The sequence below is a fragment of the Bolinopsis microptera genome, chromosome 3 (assembly GCF_026151205.1).
Source record: "Bolinopsis microptera isolate Bmic1 chromosome 3, MBARI_Bmic_1.0, whole genome shotgun sequence".
Classification (NCBI taxonomy): domain Eukaryota; kingdom Metazoa; phylum Ctenophora; class Tentaculata; order Lobata; family Bolinopsidae; genus Bolinopsis; species Bolinopsis microptera.
In genome coordinates this window covers 6005867-6033181 of record NC_087074.1, presented here as the reverse complement: position 1 = coordinate 6033181, position 27315 = coordinate 6005867, and the positions used below count along the sequence as shown (strand labels likewise).

Here is a 27315-nt window from a genome sequence, read left to right as displayed (position 1 = left end):
TGTTTCAAATTAGGACCGTCGACGAGTCCAACTCGGCGCCCGTCTTGACGGATGTTACTCGTCTAAATTTCTTCGAAGTAGCGCGCGCCGCTTTCTTCTTGAAATGTTATGGCACGAGCTACAAAGTAGCGCGCGCCGGGCCATATTATTATTTATTAACAATGGTGATCAACAATTGACAATAAGCTGCAGAGCAAACTTTGTTGTTTGTAGGTTTATTATTGATTATATAACCTACCAGGACGGGCGTTGACCTGGTAGGTTATAAACCTACAAAGTTTGATCGACTTATTGTCAATTGTTGATCACCATTGTTAATGATATGGCCCGGCGCGTGCTACTTCGTAGAAATTTAGACGAGTAACCTGTAACATCCGTCTATGTCAATTGTCAATCTTACCTGTTACAATTACCAAGCTTACTGGGCGGCGCTCAGCCTGTCATTCCGCCTAATCTCTAATTTATGATAATGAACATATAAATATGATAGCCTGTGGATTGTAGGTTTAAACCTACCAGGACGCCCCATGAAAAGTTACCGGCTGGTGGTGGTACTAGAGTTGGTTTAATTTAAACAGACGGCTTGACCTCGCGCGCAACAACAAGCATGATTTGCACGCGTGGCGTATTCCAATGTTCACGTGACACAATTCAGCCAACCAGAGTACAGGAATCCGCAAAGTTAAAGTTGCAAACTTTTGATCGGCCCGAAAGGGGACTTTTCTGGAGATTTTGATATAACTCAACAATTACGTTGTCTTGAATTTTCCTCCTGGAGAGGTAACGTTACTTTTAAAAGAGGAACATGTTACAAAAAACCGGAAGTCTCCAACTCTTTTACTTTCAAAGTTAAGCCCCATCCGGTCAGGGTTCCTGGGGCGCGCCGAGTTAAACTCGTCGACGCGGACGGTCCTGTATATTTGAAACAAATATTTACGAGTATCACCTTGCTCTATCCAGAGTTGTCATACGTTGTATGACCCGCCGCGCACGAGTGCGCGGCTCCCCTGTATCGTAGAAACTCTACTATAGTGAAGCGACAGTGGGGGTCACCACGTGATACAAATCAAAAGCCCTTGCAGTGGCGCGCGCCCGCAGTGGCGCGAAAGCACATGGTTAGGTGAAAGTATCACCCGTTAACAATGTAATTACCTAGCTTGCTTGTTACGCAGCAAAACTTATTGGCTGGCGGTGTTACTAAAGGTGGTTTCATTTAAACAGACGGCTTTAGCTCGCGCGCGATATTAACAATTAAGCTCATTGATTTACACGCGTGACGCATTCCAATATCCAAGCAGCTAGCATGGCACGTGAAACAATTCAGCCAATCAGAGTACAGAAATCTGCAAAGTTCAATTTGCAAACTTTTGATCGGCCCAAAATGACACTTTTCTGGAGATTTTAAGACAACTCAAAATCTCGAGCGTGTTAAATCACTTTTGACTCTACACACTACAGTCGATCTTTAAGATTGTTCTAAACTAAAAGTTACCTGAGGACCCCAGGCTATTATGTTCATTAACATAGCCTGGTGAGACTGAACCCTCTAATACGCGCAGGTCTCTCGGACGGGCGCGTTTTTGCGCGTGGAATGCTGAGCGCGCAAAATATATGTTTTGTAATGATAATCGCATATCGGTAGACCTTTTAAAAGCAGTATGTGACAGTGGCAACAAGCCGACAAGCGACATGTTGTAGGTTACTAGTGCGGTAGCGTTGTGATACTTTATGAAGTTTCTCATTTGTTTTGGTCAATTTGCAATTGCAATTGCAATCCCGAACTTTGACGGATCAAAGGTTTCATGATGGTATAACTAGTATTACTATTACTGAATTGTTAATGATCACACGACAACTCGCCTAGCATTCCACACCAAAAACGCGACCAATGTCATTCCACCATATTATATATCAATCGTGTTAAAGAACACAAAAGCCGGAGGTCTAAAGGTTAATACAATCAAGTGGAAAAAGGTGGTAGACATATCACAGAATTTATGTCAACTCAGCCCGAATATAGATTTGGCGGAATGACAGGCTGAGCGCGGCCCAGTAAACTAAAAGGACCCCCGACAGTTGAAACCAACTTCAATCGATTTATTTTGGATGATGATTAATCATTCGACTGTCACGTGACTTTTTCAACCCGTTCTCTAGCTGGTCCTAAACGACTACTATATTCGAAACCCTAGTAACCCTCTTATCTTATCCCAACCTTAACCCTAACCCAATCCTTTGCTCTAACCGGAGCCCTCTCGCTTGCAGTAGCGCGCGACCGTCGAACTCGGCACGGGAAACAAGCGCCGCGCGTCACGCAGAACGCGTATACACATATCACATATGTGAACCCAAAACACAAAAGCATATGCTGAAACACTAACCCTAACTAGACATTAGACTAACTTCCTTATACGGTCATGTCACGTGATCGAGACAGGTTTTCGCCATGATATCTCGTCAGGGGAGCATTTTAACCCTGTGTCATACTCATGGGGGTGATTCGGAATCAGCGTCCGAAAATATTTACATCGATTGAAGTTGGATTCAACTAACAATTACAAACTGTCAGGGGGCCTTTTAGAACAATATCGAAGATCGACCGTAGAGTGATTTAGCACGTTCGGGGTCACGAGGTGATACAACTTGTTACCTGGCTTGCAATTCTAGTCCATAGTCTATTGATGATGATCACCCCTCTCCCCCCCCCCTCTCCAAGGGTCGACCGAGGGCAGGATTTGCGACCGAGGCCGAGGAAATTTTGCTTTGATTAAACCGAGGCCGAGGACAACCGAGGTTTCATTTTGTTGGCCGAGCCCGAGGAAAAATCGCTATTCCTCGGTAAAACTGAGGCCGAGGACTCGGTCGACCCTTGCCCCTCTCACTCAATTAAATGTGAGAAGCTCGAAAAGAGCGCCGCACATTGGGATTGGCGTGCCAGGTAATACTATTTCATATTTCATACTTTTGACTTTGGTGTATTTTTCGTCATACATCGTAGAGATATTCATATACAATATAAAATATAGTGCGCGCCAAATACAACAAATGTAATGCGTTTTTGTCAGGAAATACAATTCACAATTGAATTCAGAAGTAACATTTGCATCGTCAAATCAAGTCCCTCCAAAAGTAAAAACCAGAACAAGAACACATGTATCAGTATGATGTACAACTTCAAAGGAATGAATTATCATAATATTAATATTACAGATGCCAATCCCTTTCTACATAAGATACCTTCATTCATCTGGCGAATTTTAGAGCTTACATTTGTAACATTTTCCTGCCATGTTTATAATTATATGGCACTAAAAATGATGAACAGAAAATTTTAATTTCTATGAAGTTGGAACGGCAAGAAACTTTCTGTAGAAGTGATTCTATACTAGAAGTAACAAGATTTTCGACAGTATCGTTTTCTAAGATGGGCATGTCACACAATTCGCAATACAGGCGTCCCTCTATATATAGTGCCTTTCTATACCGAGTATCTCGATAAACTGACTACGGGCTTCTTCTTCCCCCAACCTAAACTTTTAGTTACTTAGTCCTTGTTTGACCTGTAGGTTCAAACAATGTGATTAATCAGAGCTCACATCGCATTTGGTGGTGACTGGGTTGTATTCCCTCGCAATAAGACACAATACGTGTATAATGTATGTATGTAAGGCCCTAATGGCAAATGGCAAATGGTTGACAGGTTATTTAAGAGCCGGGTGGTGTAGTGGTAACACGATCGCCTCCCAAGCAGAAGACCCGGGTTCAAATCCGGTCGGATGCAAGTCGGCCAGTTACCAAGCTGTGATTTGGTACAGCTTCGGCTGGTTATACACACTCTCTGGCTCGTAGGACTAACCCCCCTACAGCTAGTATAGTGCCTCGGCACAGAGTGGCTTAGGGTTACTGAAAAGGAGATAAGCACCTCAGGCCATCCCAACGTTCGGGAGAGACCTGCCCTTGTATCTTGTTGTTGTACAGATAATGGAGATTCAGGATTTGGTTCACGTGAACCTATGACTCTATACCGGGTTTTTCCCCCGGTATATGGAGGTTTAACTGTAAAATTTAAGTCATGATAAAATGCCCTTCCATTAGTACAATAGTTCACACAATTAAAAAAAATTAAATTAAACAAGGTCAGAATGATGTATTTTATCCAAGCCTGCAGATTCCAATACTGAATACTTACTTAAGAATTACACTGTTTAACTTAAGTGTAGGTTCGTTTAGAGGTTCGATTCGTTTGCGCGGGTCCAGAGTTCACATGTTCATTGTTAGAGCCACTAGCCAGCCAAACCTAAAGCTTGGCGCAGACCAAATTAAGAGTTTGAGTTAGAGTTAGACTGAAATATACCAAAGCAAATATCTAAATTTTAAACTAAAACGTGTGGTAAAATTAAAAATCTAAAAAATCATGTGACTGAATAAAACAAAATCTAACAAAACTGCAACTTAAAGGTCAGTCGATAATAGATCTGCAAATTTTATTAGTAGCCATACGATTTCAAGAAACAACAATCAAACAAGGCCAGGAGGAAAATCCTGGCGAATATCCTTTTAGGCTAACACATACTACACAGTGACAAGTGAGCAGAACACCATCTTCGTATTTTAGGATTGGCTAGAACGCCTCAAACTGAACAAAAGTCAGTAAAATATCACATTTCATTCTATTTTAGTGAGGGCCAGCCTTCTCGGAGGTTTACTGACTGGTTTATTATTGATATTATCAGTGTTCTCTGATACCATCACCTCCACCACGCCCTCCGGCTTCATCTCCCGACTTTTCTGTACCTCCGATACCTTTATCGGGGTGATCCGTTTTACCACTGACTCTGATTCTCGTACCGGGGTCACGTGATTATTGTTCAGCAGTTCCTTTTCTCGTACCGGGGTCACGTGATTATTGTTCAGCAGTTCCTTTGGTGCTGTACTGATGCCGTTTTGCCTTTTTGGGGTGACACAAGGTTCATTGGCAGGCAGATCCTTTCCTTCCTTCACTTCCATGGCAACAACACAAGAATCAGCAGTGACAGTCGTCTGAACTGAATTAGGGTCCTTATTTTCTACACCACTGTTTTTCTTCTCGCTGTTTTTGGGGCTGCTCTTCTTTTTCTTTTTAGATTTGGTTTCGGGCCGCAGAAGAAGTCTAGGAGAGTTGATCTGGGCAGGCTGAGAGGAGTAGGGAGTGCCAAGTTCGTCCTGATCAAATGAGAGTACAGTACAGAAACCATCGTAAGAGGTTATCATTAGCACCCTACCGTTACTCGACCTGCAAATAATACATGTTGTTATGTAAGTATACATTATACAATATACATCCTGTTATAATATGTCATAGCTATATATGTTGCCTTCATAAGCCATTATAACAGTACTGTAATAGCTGTAGGAAGTATCGTGACAATCTAGACCCCACAAATTTATTAATTAGCGGCTTTTTGGCGCGTCCTGTTCGTCGACCCAATGGCCAATGCGCGAAAAAAGTAAGTGCCAAATAGGACCAGTTCAAATTTAGTGTAATTCCCCCTGATGATGTAACTTTCTTACATCAGTATCTTTCACTTTCATTGTTTTATCTTCCCAGGTGTTATATTAATATGGGAGCTTAAATTTAGTGTGTGTATCATATAATGTTTAATCAATGTTCAGTGCCGCTCAGTGTTATTGATATGGGTATTAGCCATAAGGTCATTTCGTGTTAAGTTAATAAGTAGAATGGACCTCTTCTCTTTAAATTTTTGTTGTACTATTATATTTTTATCCAGATGCTCTTGTAACTTTAGAAGCCATATTCTGCGAGGCATTGTTATAATACATGTTGCTATGTATAAGGTATAATGTATTATACCATGTACTGGAGACACATAGAAAACGTACTGTGTAAATCACTAGTAGCTTATAACGTCTACATTCCCGAGATTGATGTGTTGGCTGTTTCAGTTTGTACTTCGGTATTTGTACTTGTAAAATGTACAGTTTGAGTTACTTGTACAGTACGAGTTGTACTCTTACACTTTTCAGTGATTGTATTTGTAAAATGTATCGGACAAAAATGACCGAGTTATGAGCTAAAAAACCATATGCCCATATTTGGGCATACACACCAAATTTTAACGATTTTGGCCCATAAATTGGCTAAATATCAATATTTTTGAATGAAACTAACTTTATATAAAAGGTAAGCCTAAACTACACATTCGCTATGAATATCAGCTCAATATCTACCTATCTGTGGATTTTGTGTTCAAATAATCGCAAAAAATGAACAAAATCGCCCATATCTCAGTTCGCGAAACTGATTTCGTTCAAAACAATAGAACTCAATAGGGTTTCAAGATTTGATTTCCTATCTCCAAATAAATTTTCACAAGAAAATCCTGGTGAACTCCCCCTTAATTGTTTAATCTGGAAAATCGAACTTTTCAAGAAAACTTTGCGTTAAACTAACGGTTTTTAAAATAAATATTTTAATTTAATATTAAACGTAAAAATGCAGATATGATGAGTTTTAAAAAAACATTCCACTGTTCTTCATCTTGTCATTACAATCTATGAGTGTTACAGAATACCTTCTAGCTAACTCTTCTGATTACCCCAATTTACACAATGTACACGACAGGTCTTATCTTTGCGGTTGAACTGTAAAAACGTGCCCACTTCAAGGGATCTCCCATACCCCTAGACCAGGTTGTTTCCCCTGGTTTCCAGAAACAATGTCTTCCCCAGTACCAGTATTTGTCAGTTTTATCTAGACAAGGTCTACCATACCACGTTACCGGTTGGATGAGATAGGTTGTGCCGTCTAAGGTTATGACAAGAGTAAAGTGAATATTATCAGCTAGCATGTGGGATTCTCTGTGAAAATGTATATCATCAGGGTAGAGGTTGGGATCTGTAACTAGTCGTATGTTAAAGCTACCATCTTTTTTCCCTGTTGCAGCTGTTACTCGCAGTATAAACCCACAATCCCCTTCCTTGATGCAGTTTGTTATAGAGGCCTGTTTGAATTTAAACTTAATGTTGTGATCTCGTGCAAATAGTTCTTCTGGAGAGTATTCAGATATGGATGGTATGCAATTGGAACAGTTTCCAGATACCATGCTGGCTTTTTTTAGTATTTTATAAATCAAGCCACCAAGATATACTCCATTTTTTTGCCTCATGTATTCGAGTTCTAGAGGTTTCCATTCTCTGCTCTGCATTGTATGAGAAAATTGTTCAATGAATTCGTCGCTGATGGATACGAAAGGTGTATTTATATCAATTCTTTTATCACAAAGCCAATTATAAACAGCTTCAAAGAAAATATAGCTGTTTTTCACCATTGGAGATTCTATCAAAAAGGTCGTCAGCTCATCAAGATCGTTTATGTTCTTGAGCTGCTGAAAATCAAGAAACAAGTTTGGCAGAGCTGCGAATGATAAAGTGGAATCTTTTATTTCCTTCTGGGCTTTATTGTAATGTTGCAGAGCCCTCACGACGAGCCGGAAGTCCTCAGTTGTCGGGTTCTCCAGTTCTGCCAGCTTCTCGAACAGTCGTTGATAGACAGTCTCGTAAGTAGAAGAACAATCTTTATAGGTCAACCTCTGGAGTATGTATCTGCTGGTCTGATCAAGAGTATTTTCAGTCCTTTCCAAGTTGTTGATAAGAGCTTCCACAAGAACATGCTCCTGATTAGCAGTAAGTTCCATTATCACATCAATATTCTTTGTAGAACAGGATGAGAAATCGCTGAGGTATTTGGTCATAAAAAACTGTGTGCAGGTTGCAGAAGATGTAAATTTCTTGATTACCACATCTATGAAAGTTTTCTTTTTCAATTTGTCCAGAGTATACATGGCTTCATCAAATAAGAATAACTGCTCGTCAAAATTATCCTCTCTTACGGACTCCGTCAATTCCTGAAAGTACTCAAAGCACTTTTCTATCAACCAGTTTACCTCAAAAATATGGACTATTTTGTTGAGGTCTCTGAAGTTGAGTTTTGAGATATCTTTCAAAGTACCAGAATATGAGGCTTCTAGGAAACATTGTACTGCGCTTTTAGAGAATTCTTTAACTTCAATTTCTGTTTGGAAAAGTTCTACTGTTATTTTTTTTATAACAGGACTGTTGAAGGATATTATTGCTGAGTTTGCGAGAAGTACTTCATCTTTCAAAAGAAACTTCAGGTTGCCATGGGAGGGGGAGCCGAGATATTCCAGCCCAAAGTTCATTGGTACTTGAATGCACGGAACTAGCGAAGCCATCCTGTTCATGCGTTTATACTGGAAAGTATTCAAATTTCAGATAACGATATTTATTATTTACTCTATTCTAAGCAACAAGCAGTCTTAAATCAGAATATGCCCAGTTTCAAAACCTTACAATAAAATGGCTTGTGGCTAGTATAAAGGAACTTTATCTGCATCACATCTTAATTGCCGGTGATTTTTGTCGTTCGGATGATCAAGGTACAATGTACACGAAGGGTCACAAAATCCTATACGGGTCACAAAATGGTGCGAAAACAACAGAAAACAAGGAAACCACCACTAAATGTCAAACATAATATTTCCTTGCACTATCATCACGCAAATTAAATCAGTGCTGTGGGCTCTTTGTCAGGTTTATGAAGTCACCATATTACGTTTCAAATAACAAGTTGCACAAGCGCCATGAATCAATTTATAACCGAGTCACAATGAAAATAGCCTCCAACTTCAATTTTACTTTTACTCGTCTTCATTTCAATGATATAATTAATAAACATCTCTTAAATTAAACCTTAAAACCAGCCGGCAGCCAATCACATTTTCGTTGTGTTAAATTTCATGACAGGTGCTCAACACTAGTACAACAATGCGAAACGTTTTTAAAATATTTATCTCACATAACAGCTTGACTGTAATATCAAATATCAAATTCCGGGACACCTCCCAGGTCCTATTTATAGTGATTTAGATAAGATCTTAAGAGCGTGTTTTTAACTCAGATAACTGGGTAACTCCATACAACAGTTTGCAAGTATTCTATATTGTGTTAGTGGGTATCATAATTTTATAAGGACCAATCTTATTAATTTGTGAATTTAAGATAACGGATCACCCTGTTATACTGAAATGATTTTGAATTTAAAACATGTAACATCAGGAAATGGAGGAGCTTGAAAAGAAGATAACTGACTCTGTTGAAAAACACAAGCAAGATCTGGAACAATACTGTTTATCTAACACTGGTTCTGTGGATATCTTACAATGGAAATTGTTCTCTAAATTATCTGACAGCACCACGCCCCTTTCACAGTTACTGGAATGTAAAGAGACTCAGAACATAATCAGAGACAGAGCCCTGTTAGAAGCGTTCATGACAAGTGGAGACATAGAGAATGGAGACTGGATGAGAGCTCTTGATTTGTTAAAATCCATCCTCCGGTTAGATCCTCACGCTACCAAACACCCAGTTAAACTGAAGTTAGCTGTGGCTGTAGCACTTACCTTTGCAATGCCTGTTATATCGTATGCATTGAGGAAGGAAGGTAAGGAAATTGATCCAATTAGGCGGTATCTAAGCTTTGTGGGCTGGTGGGACATGAAGCCTAGTCCTCTTTTTGGAATGTTAGACAAGATGACCTGCTGGCATCTTCGATATGTGGTGGGATCCTTTGCAGAGGATGACGAGTTAGAGTGGGCTAGGATAAACATACCTCTCGAGTTTCAATCTTCAGAAAAGATAGGAGAGGCCACACACACCATGATAAAATATAGGGCGACCAATGATGAAGGTGTTTCAATCCACGATGGTTCCGCTTTTTATAACCACCGTCCTGAAACCCTGATGCTTCTCCACCAAGAAGGAGGAGTTTGTGGGGTGGTCTCCAAATTTGGGGTTGCAGCCTGTCAAGCTTTTGGGGTGCCAGCAATGCCAATAGGGCAGCCTGGACACTGTGCCTTTAGTTGGTACACAGCTGAAGGATGGGTCCTAGGTAATGACATCAGCGGATGGGATGAGTCAAGGTATCATGATGGGATCCAGGCATATTGGAGTAGGTCTGCCCCTTTTGTAGGACTCATGGACGATGCTCAAACGAGTGAGAAATACGTGTTGTCAGAAAAGTTGCGTCTAGCTGTTAACTTTCTGGATCCTGCGGAGCGATTTAAACTTCTATTCTCACGTGTTCTCCCCATATGCCCAGAGAATTATAGCACTTGGCAAGATGTTCTTTACTTGGCAAAGGATATTGGATTGGTCGGTAACTCTCACTCTTTCAAAAATGTTGCAGAGTGTAAACCGGTCACAGTTAGCTCAACTAGAAATAGGGCTCAAAATATAACTGAAAACTCGGGGAGTGAATGGTGGACGGGCGACCAAACAGCCTGGATAGAAATCGATCTAAAGACAGCTTGCATAGTTAACCATGTAAAAATACAGTGGTGGGGTTATTCTAATGCAAATCATTTCAAAATCTTTGTCATCATGGAAAATGGGGAAAAGGTGTTAGTTAAAACAGAAGAAGATCAAACACTTGATGACGATGAGAAGAACAACAGCTGTAATCAGTGGATCAATATATCTGGTTGGTTGCTGGAGACTTGCAAAATAAGATTAGAACTTTCTGATGGTAACAAAGACCCTTGGAACAAAGGAATGTTGTTTGGTTTACGGCAAATGCAAGTTTTTGCAATCAAAACCTCCGACAAAGAGAAAGCCTCTCCCATTGCACCAAGTTTATTCAATGTAGATAAGGCTCTCGAGGAGGAAGTGGAAATCCAAGTAAAGGAATCCACAGGAGTAAGAGTAATATCTGAGGGTAAACCTGTCCGTGTTAGCTCTACTCAGGATAGGGGTAAAAATATAACCGAACTTTCCGGCAGTGAATGGTGGACAGGGGACGAAACAGCCTGGATAGAAATCGATCTAAAGACAGCTTGCACAGTTAACCATGTAAAAATACAGTGGTGGGGTTATTCTAATGCAAATCATTTCAAAATCTTTGTCATCATGGAAAATGGGGAAAAGGTGTTAGTTAAAACAGAAGAAGATCAAACACTTGATGACGATGAGAAGAACAACAGCTGTAATCAGTGGATCAATATTTCTGGTTGGTTGCTGGAGACTTGCAAAATAAGATTGGAACTTTGTGATGGTAACAAAGACCCTTGGAGCATGGGAATGTTGTTTGGTGTGCGTCAAGTTGTCATATTTGGCATTGAAAAGGAAATTGTCCGCAACATAGCCAAACCAAGGTGGCAAGAACTGATAGAGCTTGTAAAAAAGGAGGAAAAAACTTTTCAGGAAGTGATTCCAGAATTTCTGAAAATATTCAACGGGCTTGGTTTGTTTGGTGGACAGGCAGAAGAATCATTGTTTGCTGGTGTTAGCGTTGAGAATGTTGAGAATTATCTTCAAAAGTTTATTTATAAAACTAACGAAATGTCTGGACATTCGGAGGAAACTGTATCGGAAGGAAAATGCTCGGAATCGTGGCTAGAATTGGATTTGGGTAACATCTGTTTGATTAAGAGCGTAGAAATAGACTGGGAATTAAATATAGCAGCAGAAAAAGTAAGCTTAACTATCAAAACAGCTTCAGGAAACAAAAGGTTTAATAGATTAGAGTTGTTGAATCAGATTGGTAGGAGATTACGGTTAAATATCTCTGCTGAGAAATCTGCAGTGAAGTCAGTTAAGGTTATCGGAGTGGAGTTTACAAACAAGATGATTCTTGAAGGGAAGATCAGAAGACTTCTCAAAAACCATCCGTTTGTAGTTAATAGACTGTTAGAAAAGTAACTGATCCTTTATTGTCTTACCCTTTTTTAGTAATTATACAGAAATTAAAACAGTTATCTTGATTTTAAAGCAATAATCAACATAGTAGTTGTACAGCAATACTAAGGTAATGGGACTACTGCGGACCCTCTACCGGCCAAACCTTGTTAACAAAGCCGGTAAATTATTCGAGATTCTGCTCGTCAATTTATTATCGGAGAAAAAGACGATTTATGAAGGAGCAACCTTAAATTATACTTTTTACTCATTTCTCAAGATGTCCACTACCACTTTGACTTATGTCCCTTAAGCGCTTTAAACTACCGTTCACCAAACCTTGACTGCGGCTTTGTTAACAAGGTTTTGCCGGTAGAGGGTCCGCAGTAGTCCCATTACCTTAGTATTGCTGTACAACTACTACAGAAGTTATCCCGATTACACTCGCCCTCTGCCTGATCCAGAGGATGTCACCATTTTACCTTCACACAGACATCGAACGCTGTAAGTGTAAGAAGATGACGATCAGACCTCATTATCAATAATCAACAAATTTATATCCAGATGCTCTTGTAACTTTAGAAGCCATATTCTGTGCGGCCTTGTTATAATACATGTTGCTATGAGATGTATAAGGTATAATGTATTATACAATACACCGAAGACACATAGAAAACGTACTGTGTACATCACTAGTAGCTTATAACGTCTACATTCCCGAGATTGATTTGTTGGCTGTTTCAGTTTGTACTTCGGTATTTGTACTTGTAAAATGTTCACTTTGAGTAACTTTAACTGTTACACTTTACATTGACTGTATTTATAAAATGTATGTTTTAAGTTATTTGTACATTTACAGCAACTATAATGATTCAAAGAATAATATCCGGTAGTAGAGACTAGGTAGGACAAGTGAAACTACTGTTTAGGAGGAAACGTGAGCTTTCAGTGTGCTACACTTCATCAGGCTAAAATTTCAAATTATTGTTAGGATAAAATTACAATCACTAAAATGTAAACATAGGATATGCAAGTATCTAAATGATATATACATAATATATACTATATAGTAACACGTAAAATGGTTACATTGTCAGACAGTTAGTATATACAAGTTAACAAATAGACGTCTACACTGAAACACATACACTGAGTCGGGTGTTATGTCGCTGCAGTGCAGTGCCAGTTCATTTGAACTTGCTCGTTTAAATTTGTTGTACTAAAAATCCCTTGAGCTGCTGCACTATTCCCTATTGTAAATCTTAGGATTAAACAAGTTAATAAAATAAGCCTCTGTGACCTTTCGTTTAACAGTATTATGTAGATTTAATTCTATCATATCAAATGAAATATCACCTGACTTATCGTTATGAAACTCTACATCACTTACAGCAACTGTAATCCATACAATAGTTTGCAAGTATTCTATATATTGTGTTAGTGGGTATCTTAATTTAAAACATGTAACATCAGGAAATGGAGGAGCTTGAAAAGAAGATAACTGACTCTGTTGAAAAACACAAACAAGATCTGGAACAATACTGTTTATCTAACACTGGTTCTGTGGATATCTTACAATGGAAACTGTTCTCTAAATTATCTGACAGCACCACGCTCCTTTCACAGTTACTGGAATGTAAAGCGACTCAGAACATAATCAGAGACAGAGCCCTGTTAGAAGCGTTCATGACAAGTGGAGACGTAGAGAATGGAGACTGGATGAGAGCTCTTGATTTGTTAAAATCCATCCTCCGGTTAGATCCTCACGCTACCAAACACCCAGTTAAACTGAAGTTAGCTGTAGCTGTAGCACTTACCTTTGCAATGCCTGTTATATCGTATGCATTGAGGAAGGAAGGTAAGGAAATTGATCCAATTAGGCGGTATCTAAGCTTTGTAAGCTGGTGGGACACGAAGCCCAGTCCTCTTTTTGGAATGTTGGACAAGATGACATGCTGGCATCTTCGATATGTGGTGGGATCCTTTGCAGAGGATGAAGAGTTAGAGTGGGCCAGGATAAACATACCTCTCGAGTTTCAATCTTCAGAAAAGATAGGAAAGGCCACATTCTCCATGACAAAATATAGGGCCAAAAATGATGAAGGTGTATCAATCCATAGCGGTCCTGCGTTTTATAACCACCGTCCCCGGACCCTGATGCTTCTCCACAAGGAAGGGGGAGTTTGTGGGGCGGTCTCCAATTTTGGGGCTGCAGCCTGTCAAGCTTTTGGGGTGCCAGCAATGCCAATAGGGCAGCCTGGACACTGCGCCTTAGCTTTACTTGGTACACGGATGAAGGCCAAGGATGGGTCCTAGGTAATAAAATAAGAGGATGGGATGAGTCAAGGTATCATAAAAGGGTCCAGGCTCAGTGGAGTAGGTCTGCTCTCTTTATAAGGCTCATAAACGACGCTCAAACTGGTGAGAAGTATTTGTTGTCAGAAAAGTTGCGTCTAGCTGTTAACTTTCTGGATCCTGCGGAGCGATTTAAACTTCTATTCTCACGTGTTCTCCCCATATGCCCAGAGAATTATAGCAGTTGGCAAGATGTTCTTTACTTGGCAAAAGAAATTGGATTGGTCGGTAACTCTCACTCTTTCAAAAATGTTGCAGAGTGTAAACCGGTCACAGTTAGCTCAACTGGAAATAGGGCTCAAAATATAACTGAAAACGCGGGGAGTGAATGGTGGACAGGCGACCAAACAGCCTGGATTGAAATTGATCTAGTTACCGCTTGCATAGTTGATCATGTGAAAATACACTGGTGGGGGCATACTAAGGCAAATCATTTCAAAATATTTGCCATTATGGAAAATGGAGAGAAAATACTGGTGAAAACAGAAATAGATCAAACATTTGATGAAGGGGAGGAGAACAAAAAGCGTAATCAGTGGATCAACATTTCCGGTTGGTTGCTGGAGACTTGCCAAATAAGATTGGAGCTTTCTGACGGTAACAGAGACCCTTCCAAGAACAAAGGGATGTCGTTTGGTTTACGGCAAATGCAAGTTTTTGCAATCAAAACCTCCGAAAAAGAGAAAGCCTCTCCCATTGCACCAAGTTTACTTAATGTAGATAAGGCTCTCGAGGAGGAAGTGGAAATCCAAGTCAAGGAATCCACAGGAGTAAGAGTTATATCTGAGGGTAAACCTGTCCGTGTTAGCTCTACTCAGGATAGGGGTAAAAATATAACCGAGCTTTCCGGCAGTGAATGGTGGACAGGGGACGAAACAGCCTGGATAGAAATCGATCTAAAGACAGCTTGCATAGTTGACCACGTGAGAATACACTGGTGGGGGCATACAAAAGCAAATCATTTCAAAATCTTTGCCATCATGGAAAATGGAGAAAAAATACTGTTGAAAACAGAAATAGATCAAACATTTGATGAAGGGGAGGAGAACAAAAAGCGTAATCAGTGGATCAATATATCTGGTTGGTTGGTGGAGACTTGCAAAATAAGATTGGAGCTTTCTGACGGCAGTAGAGACCCTTCCAAGAACAAAGGGATGTCGTTTGGTGTGCGCCAAGTTGTCATATTTGGCATTGAAAAGGAGAATGTCTGTAACATAACCAAACCAAGGTGGCGAGAGCTGATTGAGCTTGTAAAAAAGGAGGAAAATACTATTCAGGAAGTGATTCCAGAATTTCTGAAAATATTCAACGGGCTTGGTTTGTTTGGTGGACAGGCAGAAGAATCATTGTTTGCTGGTGTTAGCATTGAGAATGTTGAGAATTATCTTCAAAAGTTTATTTATAAAACTAACGAAATGTCTGGACATTCGGAGGACACTATATCGGAAGGAAAATGTTCAGAATCGTGGCTGGAATTGGATTTGGGTAACATCTGTATTCTGTTTGATTAAGAGCGTAGAAATAGACTGGGATTTAAATATAGCAGCAGAAAAAGTAAGCTTAACTATCAAAACAGCTTCAGGAAACAAAAGGTTTAATAGATTAGAGTCGTTGAATCAGATTGGTAGGAGACTACGGTTAAATATCTCTGCTGAGAAATCTGCAGTGAAGTCAGTAAAGGTTATGGGAGTGGAGTTTACAAACAAGATGATTCTTGAAGGGAAGATCAGAAGACTTCTCAAAAACCATCCGTTTGTAGTAACTACACTGTTAGAAAAGTAATTGATCCTTCATTGTCTTACACTCTATTTTAGTAATTATACAGAAATTAACACCGTTCTTGTGATTTAAAAGCAATAATCTACATAACTAGCTCACATCCAAGTCTTTATAGTATCGTTTGGAATGATTAAATTATTATCATAATTAATTGTTTCAATTGACTAAAAAGTATAGTATAATATTATTTCTAATAGTCTCAGAAGTCATTTCGCGAAAAGGCTCCGTTATTCGTCAACAAAGTAAGTGAGCAGTTTACGTGCCTTCAACCTCCTAGTAGGAGATCATCCTCTTGAATATTGTTCGCCTGAACAGCTCCTGCTGGGAGTCTTTTCAAAACGCGCCAGACTTCAAAGCAGGCTGCACGCGCCAGGCTGCAGGCTGCACGCGCCAGGCTGCAGGCTGCACAGAGAGAACTCACAACATCTCCACGTAGTGAAGAGCTCCTGGATATGATGATAAGAGGGGTGAGAAGAGCACTGAGCAGGGGCAGAGTAGAGCTGACTATACCTTGCAGGAAACACTCGTCCACAGAACCTTCTCCTACCTCACTAAACACTTCCTTGTAGTAGATAGTGAGAGCAGCAATACCAGAGTTGCAGATAACGAATACCAGAGATAAGAGAAAGACGGTGACGTTCACGTGATTCCAGTCAGTGAGGTACACGTGGTCACCTGATGTAGCACGTGTTGTGTCAGATGTTGAGCAGCTTGCACGTGGGCAGCTTGCACGTGGGCAGCAGAGGAGCCGCGCACGTGGAGACTGGGTGTGATATCGCCGATATTCTACCACTATTAGCTGTGTTATGAGGCACATCACCACCATTACAACTGGTATGAGGAATATGAGTGACACTAGAGTAGCCGTGATGCTGATCTGTACTCCAAAAGGAAGTTTGACAATCCATAATATACCGAGATCATACACCAAGTTGTGGCCGACGTAAGCCATGACCATGTTGAACCAAATAGTGAACCAAGGGCGGTTAAAAGTGTTGCTAGTGGCTGCATCGTAATACAAATCCATAAAACAGAGAAGAAGAAGAACCATCACATGAAAAAACACTGCCAATTTAAGAATACGTTTATTTAAACGATAGAAAGGATTGCAGATGTTTATAGTTCTAATAACGGCCATCACAACGTTAAAGAAGATGGAGCAAGCATAACCCAGCAGTCCAAAAAGTGCATGGAACATAGCTATTCCTGTAGCAATCCAGTTTGAGATATGAGACGTCCCATACAGGCAGAGGACGCTGATAGCTATAACAGACTGTCCCAGAGCAGTGCACAGATCAGAGAGGGATATGAGGAGAAACAAGAGGGATGTTAGTTTGTTGGTTTGACGGTAGTAGTGGTGAATAACCAGGGAGTTCAGCAGACAGATCAGGACACATAGGGGTATGTTCCACAGGGACATGGTGTCCAGGACATCCTGGTATGTTGCTTCTGATCTAGGACACTTCAGTAGAGGCATTTGTTGTCGGTTCTATTGCTTATGATACAATTGGTTAAAAACCAGAATAAATGTGCCTGATATAGTCTTAAAATACTTACAACGCAAAGCAACATCGACCACAGAATATTTTTTTATTGCAACGAAAATATGGTCAGTCATGCGTGATATCATCTTACATGATAAAAAAAACAAAAACAGAATCCTTAGAATCCGTACGGCGTACACGATACTCGATAGTAGGCACTATCGAGTACTCAACTAAAGTTTTGTCAAATACCGATATTCCTACTATCTAAGGAGGAAGACATTAATGTATTGTGTGGGCCCACGTAAGTCGCATTATAGAGCACTTCGTCACGTCGAGCATAAGAATACTATTCTGAGAATAGTTACTTTGGATCGAGAAGATTATTCTACCAAGTACTAGTTTATGATTCGCCTCTCCAAACAAATCTAAAGTACTAGTTTAGATGCCCTGGTGAGAATGCCCTGGTGGTGTCACAGTATGGTTTCGGACTTCATCGTTACACATTGCAATTGCATGTTTAACATCTTTTGATAAACAGTTCGTCCATGAAAAACAATACTTTGTATTTACCTCATCGGAAATCATTTGGACCGACATTATGTGGACGCTGGACCGAAGGCCCTAACGTTCACAATTATGTGCTTTAATGGTATTGTATTATTAAAATGACTTCAAGCGTTCCTATTAATGCCCGACAGGGTAGTCGCAGTACGCAGTAGCTAAGCTAGCTATCACCCGTTAAATAAACTTATATGTATAAAAACCTTGTGTTATGTGGCAGTTGTATTGCAATTTGTGCAATTTCAGTTGGGCAGCTTTTTTTAAGTCTCTGTTATTTCAATTTTCGTAATTAATCTGGAAGTATTATCGGCATCTTTTCACACATATATGACTACTAGCACATACACAGTGGCCAATAAGCTGTACACAGCAGGGTTTCAGCGTAATAATCGATCTTTTAGAATGTTCTAGTTTGAGTGTAGAATAGCCATTAGAGCTGAGTGTAAGATTAGGTAGGATTAGTGTATAGCTTTTGGATGGTTTTGCGGAGTAAGACACGCGTTAGTAGGGTGCATTAGTTAACAATATGTGGCCAATTGCAACAGCTTATTCTACTGATAGAATATATCGACCAATGGCAGCAGTTTTAATCAAGATTACGCTAAAAAAGGCTGCTAAATACGCAAGAAATGCAAGCATTATTTTAATCGTTACATTTTCAATTCGTTACAATTTTCCATTCAAAAATGAAGTTTTCCTCCCTTATTGGAGAGCCACTTGAGTTACCTCAAACGATTCCTTCGACTAGGAGAGTGCTTCAATTATTACTTCTTAGAAGTGACCAGCAACCGAAGGTACAGATTAACAGAATTCTGACCTTGGTGGCTGAGGAACTTGTTCAATTTTATGCTGAATCGGAATTATTGATATCTCTTAACAGTAAAGCCAACATCTTCAAGTATGTAGTTTCAATTTCCCTTGTAAATATTGTCGCTGAATATATGATCAAGCTATTAGATATATTATTACTTGCAACTTTACACGTGAATTTTTTATTCTTTTTGTTACAATTCGTTCGATATCCGTAGATTAAGACAGAAGTTGAGGGAGCGAGTGTGAGCATAGAACACGTATCAGCAAATTACGGACTTTGTTTGTTTATGATGTAACACTTATTTCGGAGGTTTTTATTCATTCATCTTTTACTTTTAGAAAACTGAAGAAACTTCATGCAACCATGAAGAAGATCCGTAATTGTAAAGTCAACAATACACCGTACGCCGACTTCCAGGATGAATTGAACAAAAGATTCTCGGTCCTTGGGAAGTTTTCTGACCCGAGGTTTGTAATACTCACTCCCATTCAGCGGTATATAGGAATAATGATTATGTAATATGTCGGGATGTATGCAAGGTGCAATAACTTGTTTAATGCAGACAATCGACTGTCTGTAAAGTACAAAATACACTACATGCTGCACACACATTGTTATAATGTACTAGTACAACTAAAACGATGAACATGGTGCAGGGTGTGTAGTGTGTAATGTGTAGTTTACTATGTACTGTACAGACAGGCGATCGTCTACATTATAAGCGACACAAATATTATATAGGTTTGTTTACTTTTCCTGTACATGGGGTTTATTATTCACACTTGCCAACTATACCCCACTGTGTACACCTCTTGGCCTTGGTCGTGATCTTCAGAGATTTTCTATACTTTATTTACCGTAAGGATTCTAACAAATAAGGTAATATAATACTCCTTTTTACACTGAATTCATTGCTGCAATTTGAGATATATACATTTCAGCGAAGCAGTGGAATCCCAGCAAGGCAGTGGGATCGTAGCAGAGGAATCCCGGTTGACGACAGAAGACCTCCAGCCTGTCGTTATAAGTACAAATGAAGAACGGTAGGTAGCCTATGATCAGCAATCCCGAATAAATCGATTGCTATAACACTATGTCGGAAATTTCGATGATATGAACTTGTGTTCTCTGATATAAATTCAATAATACATTATTTAGGAGTGAAAATGAAGCAGGACCGGCCGAATTAGAACTAGAAGTAGAAGATATGGACCAGACAGATCGACAGTTCAACTATGAATTCGCTATTGTGGATGAATCGTCCCAGGAGTCATACTGCGTAAGTTTCAGTAGTCTCATCCCTGTCAGCACAATAATAATTGTAAGCTCGTGGTGATAACATCTTAGCTATTATAGACGGTAATTAAAACGTCACGTTATACAATAAGTGATTCATCGCGTGACCTTATTCACTTTAAGTTAGGATAAAGGCTACATGATAAATAATTTATACTTCTATAGGACCCATCAGATAAAGATTGGACACCAAATAGGCGGGACCGGGAGTTGGAGATTAACCCTGCTGTCGATATGGTCACTGGATCTATGATGAGGCATGGCATCAGCAATGTCACGATGACTAATATTCTTCGTGACATGACTTCTCAGGACGGACTGTACAGGGAGGCAACAGAGGCTCAGTTGCGCTTGGCAACAAATAAGCGAAGGAGGAGTGCTCTGTTGTCGGTGCAAGATCTTAAAGTGGAGGGTAAGACAAATCTGTTCGATTGCGTATTTCATGATATTAAGAGTTCAAATATATATATTTGAGTAATGAGTAAGTATTAGTGTAAACTTAATTTGAACTTTCGTGCAGGGCTTTACTTTGATGGAAAGGTAGGGGACAGCCTCCACTACCTTGGTGGAAAGAACGTGCTTCTGAAAGAGGACCGCTTGTCGTTGGTGGGGTACCCGGGGGAGAAATCTCCTATATAAGAATGCCTCTCAAAACGGCATTTGTCAACAACAATCAAGCCGTTGAGAGGCAAGTGGCTCTTATGTCAACCTGTGGTAAGAAGGTGGTAGGGGAGGATAGGAAGTCTGGGCAACAAATTGCTGTCGCAGAGCACAGACAGCAAACGAAAAAGCAGAAGAAGTGAAGGTACAATAAATCAGATATACTGTATTTCCTAAGTGGCTCACAGGCAGGAGCTCAACCATTATTTCTTGTATTGTCACAAAAAACGTCTGTAGCTTAACTTAATTTCAGATCACATCAATCATTATAATGGATTATAAATAATGCTAAACATTAGCCATATTAACTGAAGAGTATTATGTAGGCTTTTAACAACCATATAATGCTTTATATCCCACACCCAAGTAACGGAAATGCAATTGATGTTAACCTGTCGACAATATTTCAGAAAAGATTCCCGCAAGCAAGCATGTTCCTTCGTTCTGCTCTGATCTCTACTCTGTTACTAACTGATGATGGACTTTGATACGATTCGTTGATATGATTTTTTGACGTATTGTATACAGCTTGCACTTAACCATATGGTTCAGACAAAAGGACAATTAAACTGGTGTTTTGTCTTTAACGGGTGATACTCGTAAAATATTACCTTCGACAAGTTTAACTCGGCGCACGTCCTGGCAGGTTATAAACCTAATTTTGTTTTAGTTTGTCTACCGCGTAACTATACTTGAATCCGTTAAGTAATAAGTTTAACTACATGATCGAGATGTTGATTGTATTGATAAAACATGGATTTTAAGACATAAGGAAGCATAGTTGAGTTCTGAAACCAAGTTTAATCGATTTCTCGTGCGATTTTAGGTCAGGAATGGTCATCAAAATAAATTTAAAACAATGACGATATTTTGGTAAATTTCTAGCTTTCTGCCAGAAAATAAATTTTCGGTTTCTATAGGGGTTTAATTAGGTATAAACTACAGTACAGCTATACTTACACCCACATTCACATGCATGCAAGCTCACCTGGTCCAATGAGCGGGAAACGGAGAGGAAGGTCTGGTGACGTCATAGTCACGTGACCTCAGGCTCATAATCACGTGACCTAAGACCCAATCAATTGGGTTCTGGCCTGGTCAGCCCCCTGTCACCCGATCTTGAGGTGACGTACGACACCTCGTTAACCCAATCAATGTCTGGAAGGCTGCAAATTTTCACATGCCAAATCCACAAGATTCTTAAAGAGTTGTGCGAGATGACGAAACATAGAGGCCGCAGAATTATGAGGACTACCAGATCCTGGTGGAACCTAAGCGATCCATGATATCACGACAGGCCCTACGCGCGAGGCACATTGCGCGTTTATTGAGCGCAGATCTCTTAGCATTTTGCGTGTCGCGCCTTCCGCATATTCCATATAAAATTTGGTATATTTAGATTTTCGCGCCAAAACTTGTTTTTTAGACTCACGAGTTTAAGCAACACATTGTTTTCAATGAGAACTAACAACATACCCTCGCCAGCTATAAGCTACAGATGTTCTCCGTTAGGAATCAGTTCAGTTGCCCAAAGAAAAGCTAATTTCTTTATACCCATTCTTGGGTCACCAAAATTAAAGAGATAGTATAAACATATATGATAAAGGAACTCTGTACTAGCAGTGACATACTTTGCAAAGCGCGTCTTAAGCGAAGCAGCTACGATATAGGTTTCATCGTGATGACCAACCAAAACGTTTTGAACAGTCGAGAAGACAATACAATGTTTCACAAATAAAGAATTGAGAAGTCTGTGTTTACTATTTCACTTACCATGCCAAGTCTGTTATACAAGCGTAATGAATATCTGACACGGAGCAAAATGGTGTAAATTGTTCAGTATCGTACAGGTAAACTTCACTTAACGATGCAACAGCGTAAATCATACGGTACGGTAAACTGAAAAAGAAATAATCGTCACATGATGTAAGAAAGCAATGTAAACCAGTATGCACAGAAAAAATATGACATGAATTACAAAATGTATAGAGATAATTACTTTGACTTAAATGAACTAAATCTAATTAGAAAAGAACAATTTTGATACTAACTTGGTATGTTTTTTAGTTTCTTTATTTTGATATTCGTACAATACCGGGCAGCATCTTACAGCACACACTGGTTTTTGAGGGCCCGGCAAATGACAGATCGGCCTGAAATTCGTCAAAAGTTTAAAACTCTGCTGACAATTTTATAGCAAAAAACTATGAAAATAAAATAATTACAGTTGAATGCGAATGTTTCCTTTATACTTTAGCAATATACACGAAAGATGTTCAAAATAATTCAACACATAAACTTACTTTTTAAGATTACTTCTGGAAAACATATAAGTCACGTGACAGAGATCATCTGCGGTTGACACCTGACCGGCTGCGAAGTTATTTAGTTAAGTTATTTAGTTAATACGATCAATTCTATTGATACTTACTCATTTAGTAATATGAATGATTTTCTTATAGTAAGAAAACATCATTTTTCACGAAACCAGACCCGAGACAGCAGTCAACCAACATACAGAGCCCGCAACTGAACCCCTGAGGGGCCGCAGACCCCGAGCGACAACTGTGCCCACGGGATGGCCATGCCCACACTCAGCCCTAGAATGCCAAACATCCCAAAAATGCTCATACCAAACAAAAAACTGCCATGAACGTGTACGTCAGGCTTCTGTAGAATAGGAAGAAATGACAAAACGCTCTTTAGGATCAAACCTGGAGTGATAAGAAAAGCTCCATCAGGAGTGAAATCCAATCTTCTGAAATATTTAGTGGCGCCCTCTTCAACAAACAATCTGTTGGTTTTCTCTTTTTCAATCTTCTCTGTCTTCTCCTTATCATCTGCGTCCTTCTCCACTTGCTTCTTTTCCCGCCGGTGTTTTGATACGTTGTACATTAAGTTACCACGTGCTGCTTCGTATACTAGCAACGATCTGAGACATTTGTTTATCATTCTTCAACGAATTTTGTGTGGGACAAATTTTTATTTTAATTTCAGGGAAGGATCTTTTTCATGTTTGATAATCATATTCGTCATTCAGTTTGGGCGTTTGCCACATATATACAATAGTTACATAGACGAAAGATGGTAGTTCACAAATTCAAAACTAGAGATAATGTTATAAGAAAATATGATCTAGCAGAGTTGATATCAGATGACAAACCTATCGCTAGAAAGAGAGCAGATAAACTCTCCTAAGGGATCCCACGTGACTCCCTGCACGTAGTGGGAATGTTCCTTCAGCAGATGCAGCTTCTTGCCTGAGATAACAGTTAGCATTGATGGAATGTTTATAAAGGAGCATAGGTATTAGGATCTGGGAGAGTGGCAAGGAATTAGTAAGATTGACGAGCATGTCATACGATATTAATTATTTAATTGTTACATATTTGGGTGTGTCGTCCTGATACTATTCTATACGCTTAATTTGTATTAAATAAGAAGAGTACGTTAAGATATTTTTGCTTCAAAGATTGAACGAGATTTGCTCATTACTGTGTTATACAAAATGTGTATTGGTATTTGGTGCGAGAAGTATTTCAAGATAATTTATTAGAGAGCCGTCAGCCGTGAGTTGGGAACCAACATAGATAAACATCCTAATTCCAATGCTATTTGTATTTGATCCGCGGATGTCCGGATATCCAAGATCACCAATATTTTCATACATTATGCTAATTGCATACCAATGTACTGAGGAGGGTGTTTACAATTTGTATTGCCGGCATGAAATAATTGAAATGTGAAGTAATATGTATAAAACGTGAAGTTTATATATACTTTTCAGTAACTGAAACGTTAGGGGAGAGTAAAATGTGAAGATAAGAGAAACATTTTATTACTTAAGTAAACTTATCAAACAGGCAATACAAGAGTGGATCACACGCTCAAAAGTACAGTAAGTGGACAGAGGAAGGAATTCATCAAATGATATATGAGTCGAGGATTCTATAGGATTTTATAACTTTATAAGAACCCAGAACCAGCTTACCAATTACTGCTACTGAGTACTGATCCAATATTTTATTACAATTCTTTACTCTAAGTACAGCAAAAAGATCTGACAACTTTTACAAACTACAGAAGAAGAAGTGCAATAAACTGGAGTATGAACTGGAGACTTGTTGAAACCGGTTGATGGAGGATGGTGTGATTATCACACAGACTGAATGGTGTGATTATCACACAGCCTGAAACCTAAGGCTGCAATAACCCAGCCCCACAAAATGGTGGTCATAAATGTCAATTGTCAGGGATCAAAAACATAAAAACTAGATCCTGCAACTCTGATCCTTGTGTACTGTGTAGTACCGATATGCGAGAACAAGATCAATCAGACCACTGAAAATTACATCATAGATTATATCATAAGCCGGCTTATAATATAATCTATGATATAATTTTCTGTGCTACATTCTATAAGTATAAATTTGTAATTTGTCTTTCTACACAACTGTATTTAAAAAAAAATAAAAAGGAACTTGACTCACCAGTTTTAGCCTCCCAAACTATAACACTATTATCAATAGACCCTGAAACTATCATTTTCCCATCAGGTGACCAGGCGATGTCCATTATGTCTTCTATGTGCCCTCTGTGGAAAAAGTCTTCTTATTATAGGTATATCTTGAGGTTTATCAATGAATAATTATAGAAATACTATACAAGTCAGCCGGGTAGATATATGAATACAGTTGACATGTGGCCCTAATCTATGCCTTGAATACATTCCCGTAGATTTTACAGAAGCCATATACGTAGCTTGACAGAAGTAATCAGTGATGGTTTGTCTAAACTTGACAGGTCTGATTAGTGATGTATGATCAATGATAGGTGTGATCAGTGATAGTCTCTTACCTCAACATTTTGTATGCAACCCAATGCTCTTTATTTTGTTCTGAATCCTCTTCAAATAAATTACCCTCAACATTCTTATCTTCCTTTTCCTGCCACAAAAACATAGCACCATCTGCAGAAAATTGGTTTGTGATACATGATACATATTAAAACTCGATATAAACAAACTGACGGGCATGTTACACATCTGTAAAAATAACTTGGGTTCAACATGTACAATGTTTACAGTAAAATTTAGTAAAAATCTTAATGTCCCAAATGTGTCAGAATGTGTTGTGTGAGTTACACAAAATTTGGTGCAAAATTATTTAAAAATTTGATATACAAGGAAAAATAGCACTCACCGTCCCCACCAGATGCGAGCAATAAACCTGAAATTGGGTTCTTTTATTTCACTGGATAGAAAATCTTATGAGCCAAGATAAGCTGATAAAAAACTAGTTTTAGATCTGAAACAGAAATAACTACCATGAACATCAGCAAACTTCAAGCAGAGTTTCAGATGGATACAAGTCTTTAATATGAATGTTCAAATATAGCAAACCATCAGGTGAGAACCTGACACAGTTGACAGTGTTTGTGTGTCTTCTCAAATTGGACAGGAAAGTTACTTCCGCATCTTTACCGTCTCTGTGTGGCACAACTCTCCACATCTTGAAAATACACATTTAAGAAGTGAATTTAAAACTTTGCATCATTGGAAGTTACTTGTTTTCCTTGATTTTTACGTTTTTTCGCTATTGTGAAACTTAGGATTTAAATCTATCAGATGGTAGATGCAAAGCTACAAAAAAAAACAGAATACAGAGTGTAAAATTAGATTATTTGTAACTAGGCGAACCTTGACATCAGAATCAGCACCAGCAGTTGCCATTCTCCACTGACAGCCCTCTCCCATACTGAAATCAGCACTGAACACTGGATCCCTGTTGTGCCATGCAATTTCCGGGATTGTTACTTTCATTGCTAGGTCTGGTTTGAATGGTTGTTAATTCAACAGTATTTAAATAATCGTCAGAGTTGATAGAAATATAGGATTCTTGGTCTACATATATATTAAATTATTAACCATTCATTCTGTATGTGCACGAAAATTTATTTCAATCAAAAACCTATATCGCCTAGAAACCTCAGAGGGAAGATTTAAATTTTCCCGATTTTTCCGATATGAGGGTTGATGAGACCAAAATCGGGATCGGAATGATCGGAATTGATCGGGTTGGACCCCCCCAAATATGGTTACTACTCCTATACGTATATCATATTATTTGATTGGTATTCGATTTCTGATTATTTCTTAGGAATATGATTATTATATCTCAATTTGGCTTTAGGTAGGGTGCCCCGCTAAAAGAACTGGATTCTTCCAGGAAGCATCCCGTGCACAGACCTTGGTCTACATATATATTAAATTATTAACCATTCATTCTGTATGTGCACGAAAATTTATTTCAATCAAATTCTACTTTCAATAATTGGTTTTGAATTGTGAGTAAAAGGGCCAAAGAAGTTGAAGGTGATACTGAAAAGCATGAGTCAAGAAATTAATGCATTTATAGTGCATATCAGGCATCTCAAAAAATTAATTCGCTATTTCTCTACTTATAATGAATTTCTTAAAATAACCTTATTAAAAAGAATTGCACCTGTTTTCTATTGGGTCATATGCTGATTGCTGGACTTTTATCCACTGCATGCTCTGATTAGTTCACTTCATGATTGCTTGAGATCCGCGGAACCACTTGTGATTCAATG

At 39.0% G+C, this 27315-nt stretch overlaps 2 protein-coding genes and 1 long non-coding RNA gene across 3 annotated transcripts; 2 read left to right on the top strand and 1 right to left on the bottom strand.

Annotated features, from left to right (window-relative positions):
• Positions 1-3059: 3059 nt before the first annotated feature.
• LOC134812601 (chromatin assembly factor 1 subunit B-like) lies at positions 3060-26528 on the bottom strand. Its single transcript, XM_063820088.1, has 11 exons — positions 26402-26528; positions 26105-26213; positions 25905-25931; positions 25561-25672; positions 25194-25297; positions 23867-23963; positions 23418-23635; positions 23007-23076; positions 22755-22856; positions 22477-22602; positions 3060-5272 (listed from the first exon to the last, which is right to left on the bottom strand). The coding sequence occupies exons 1-11, from the start codon at positions 26522-26524 to the stop codon at positions 4666-4668; spliced, it is 1695 nt and encodes a 564-aa protein (XP_063676158.1). The 5' UTR covers positions 26525-26528; the 3' UTR covers positions 3060-4665.
• LOC134812348 (uncharacterized) lies at positions 19111-20682 on the top strand. Its single transcript, XM_063819738.1, has 5 exons — positions 19111-19214; positions 19689-19790; positions 19906-20026; positions 20209-20455; positions 20564-20682. Exons 1-5 carry the CDS (start codon positions 19111-19113, stop codon positions 20680-20682), a joined length of 693 nt encoding a protein of 230 aa, XP_063675808.1.
• LOC134812602 (uncharacterized) lies at positions 20737-21357 on the top strand. The gene is made up of 2 exons (XR_010159927.1): positions 20737-20848; positions 21114-21357. It is a non-coding gene; the product is annotated as an uncharacterized LOC134812602 (long non-coding RNA).
• Positions 26529-27315: the final 787 nt, after the last annotated feature.

Bases quoted from the DNA above. Each gene is read 5' to 3' on its own strand.
- LOC134812348 (XM_063819738.1), top strand. From the start codon at position 19,111: ATGAAGAAGATCCGTAATTGTAAAGTCAACAATACACCGTACGCCGAC. The intron at 19,215-19,688 runs GTTTGTAATACT...TATACATTTCAG, and splicing joins GGGAAGTTTTCTGACCCGAG to CGAAGCAGTGGAATCCCAGC. The intron at 20,027-20,208 runs GTAAGTTTCAGT...ATACTTCTATAG, and splicing joins CGTCCCAGGAGTCATACTGC to GACCCATCAGATAAAGATTG.
- LOC134812601 (XM_063820088.1), bottom strand. From the start codon at position 26,524: ATGAAAGTAACAATCCCGGAAATTGCATGGCACAACAGGGATCCAGTG. The intron at 25,932-26,104 runs GTTTGCTATATT...ACCCAATTTCAG, and splicing joins TGTCAGGTTCTCACCTGATG to GTTTATTGCTCGCATCTGGT. The intron at 22,603-22,754 runs GTTAGTATCAAA...TTTCTTTTTCAG, and splicing joins GAAACTAAAAAACATACCAA to TTTACCGTACCGTATGATTT.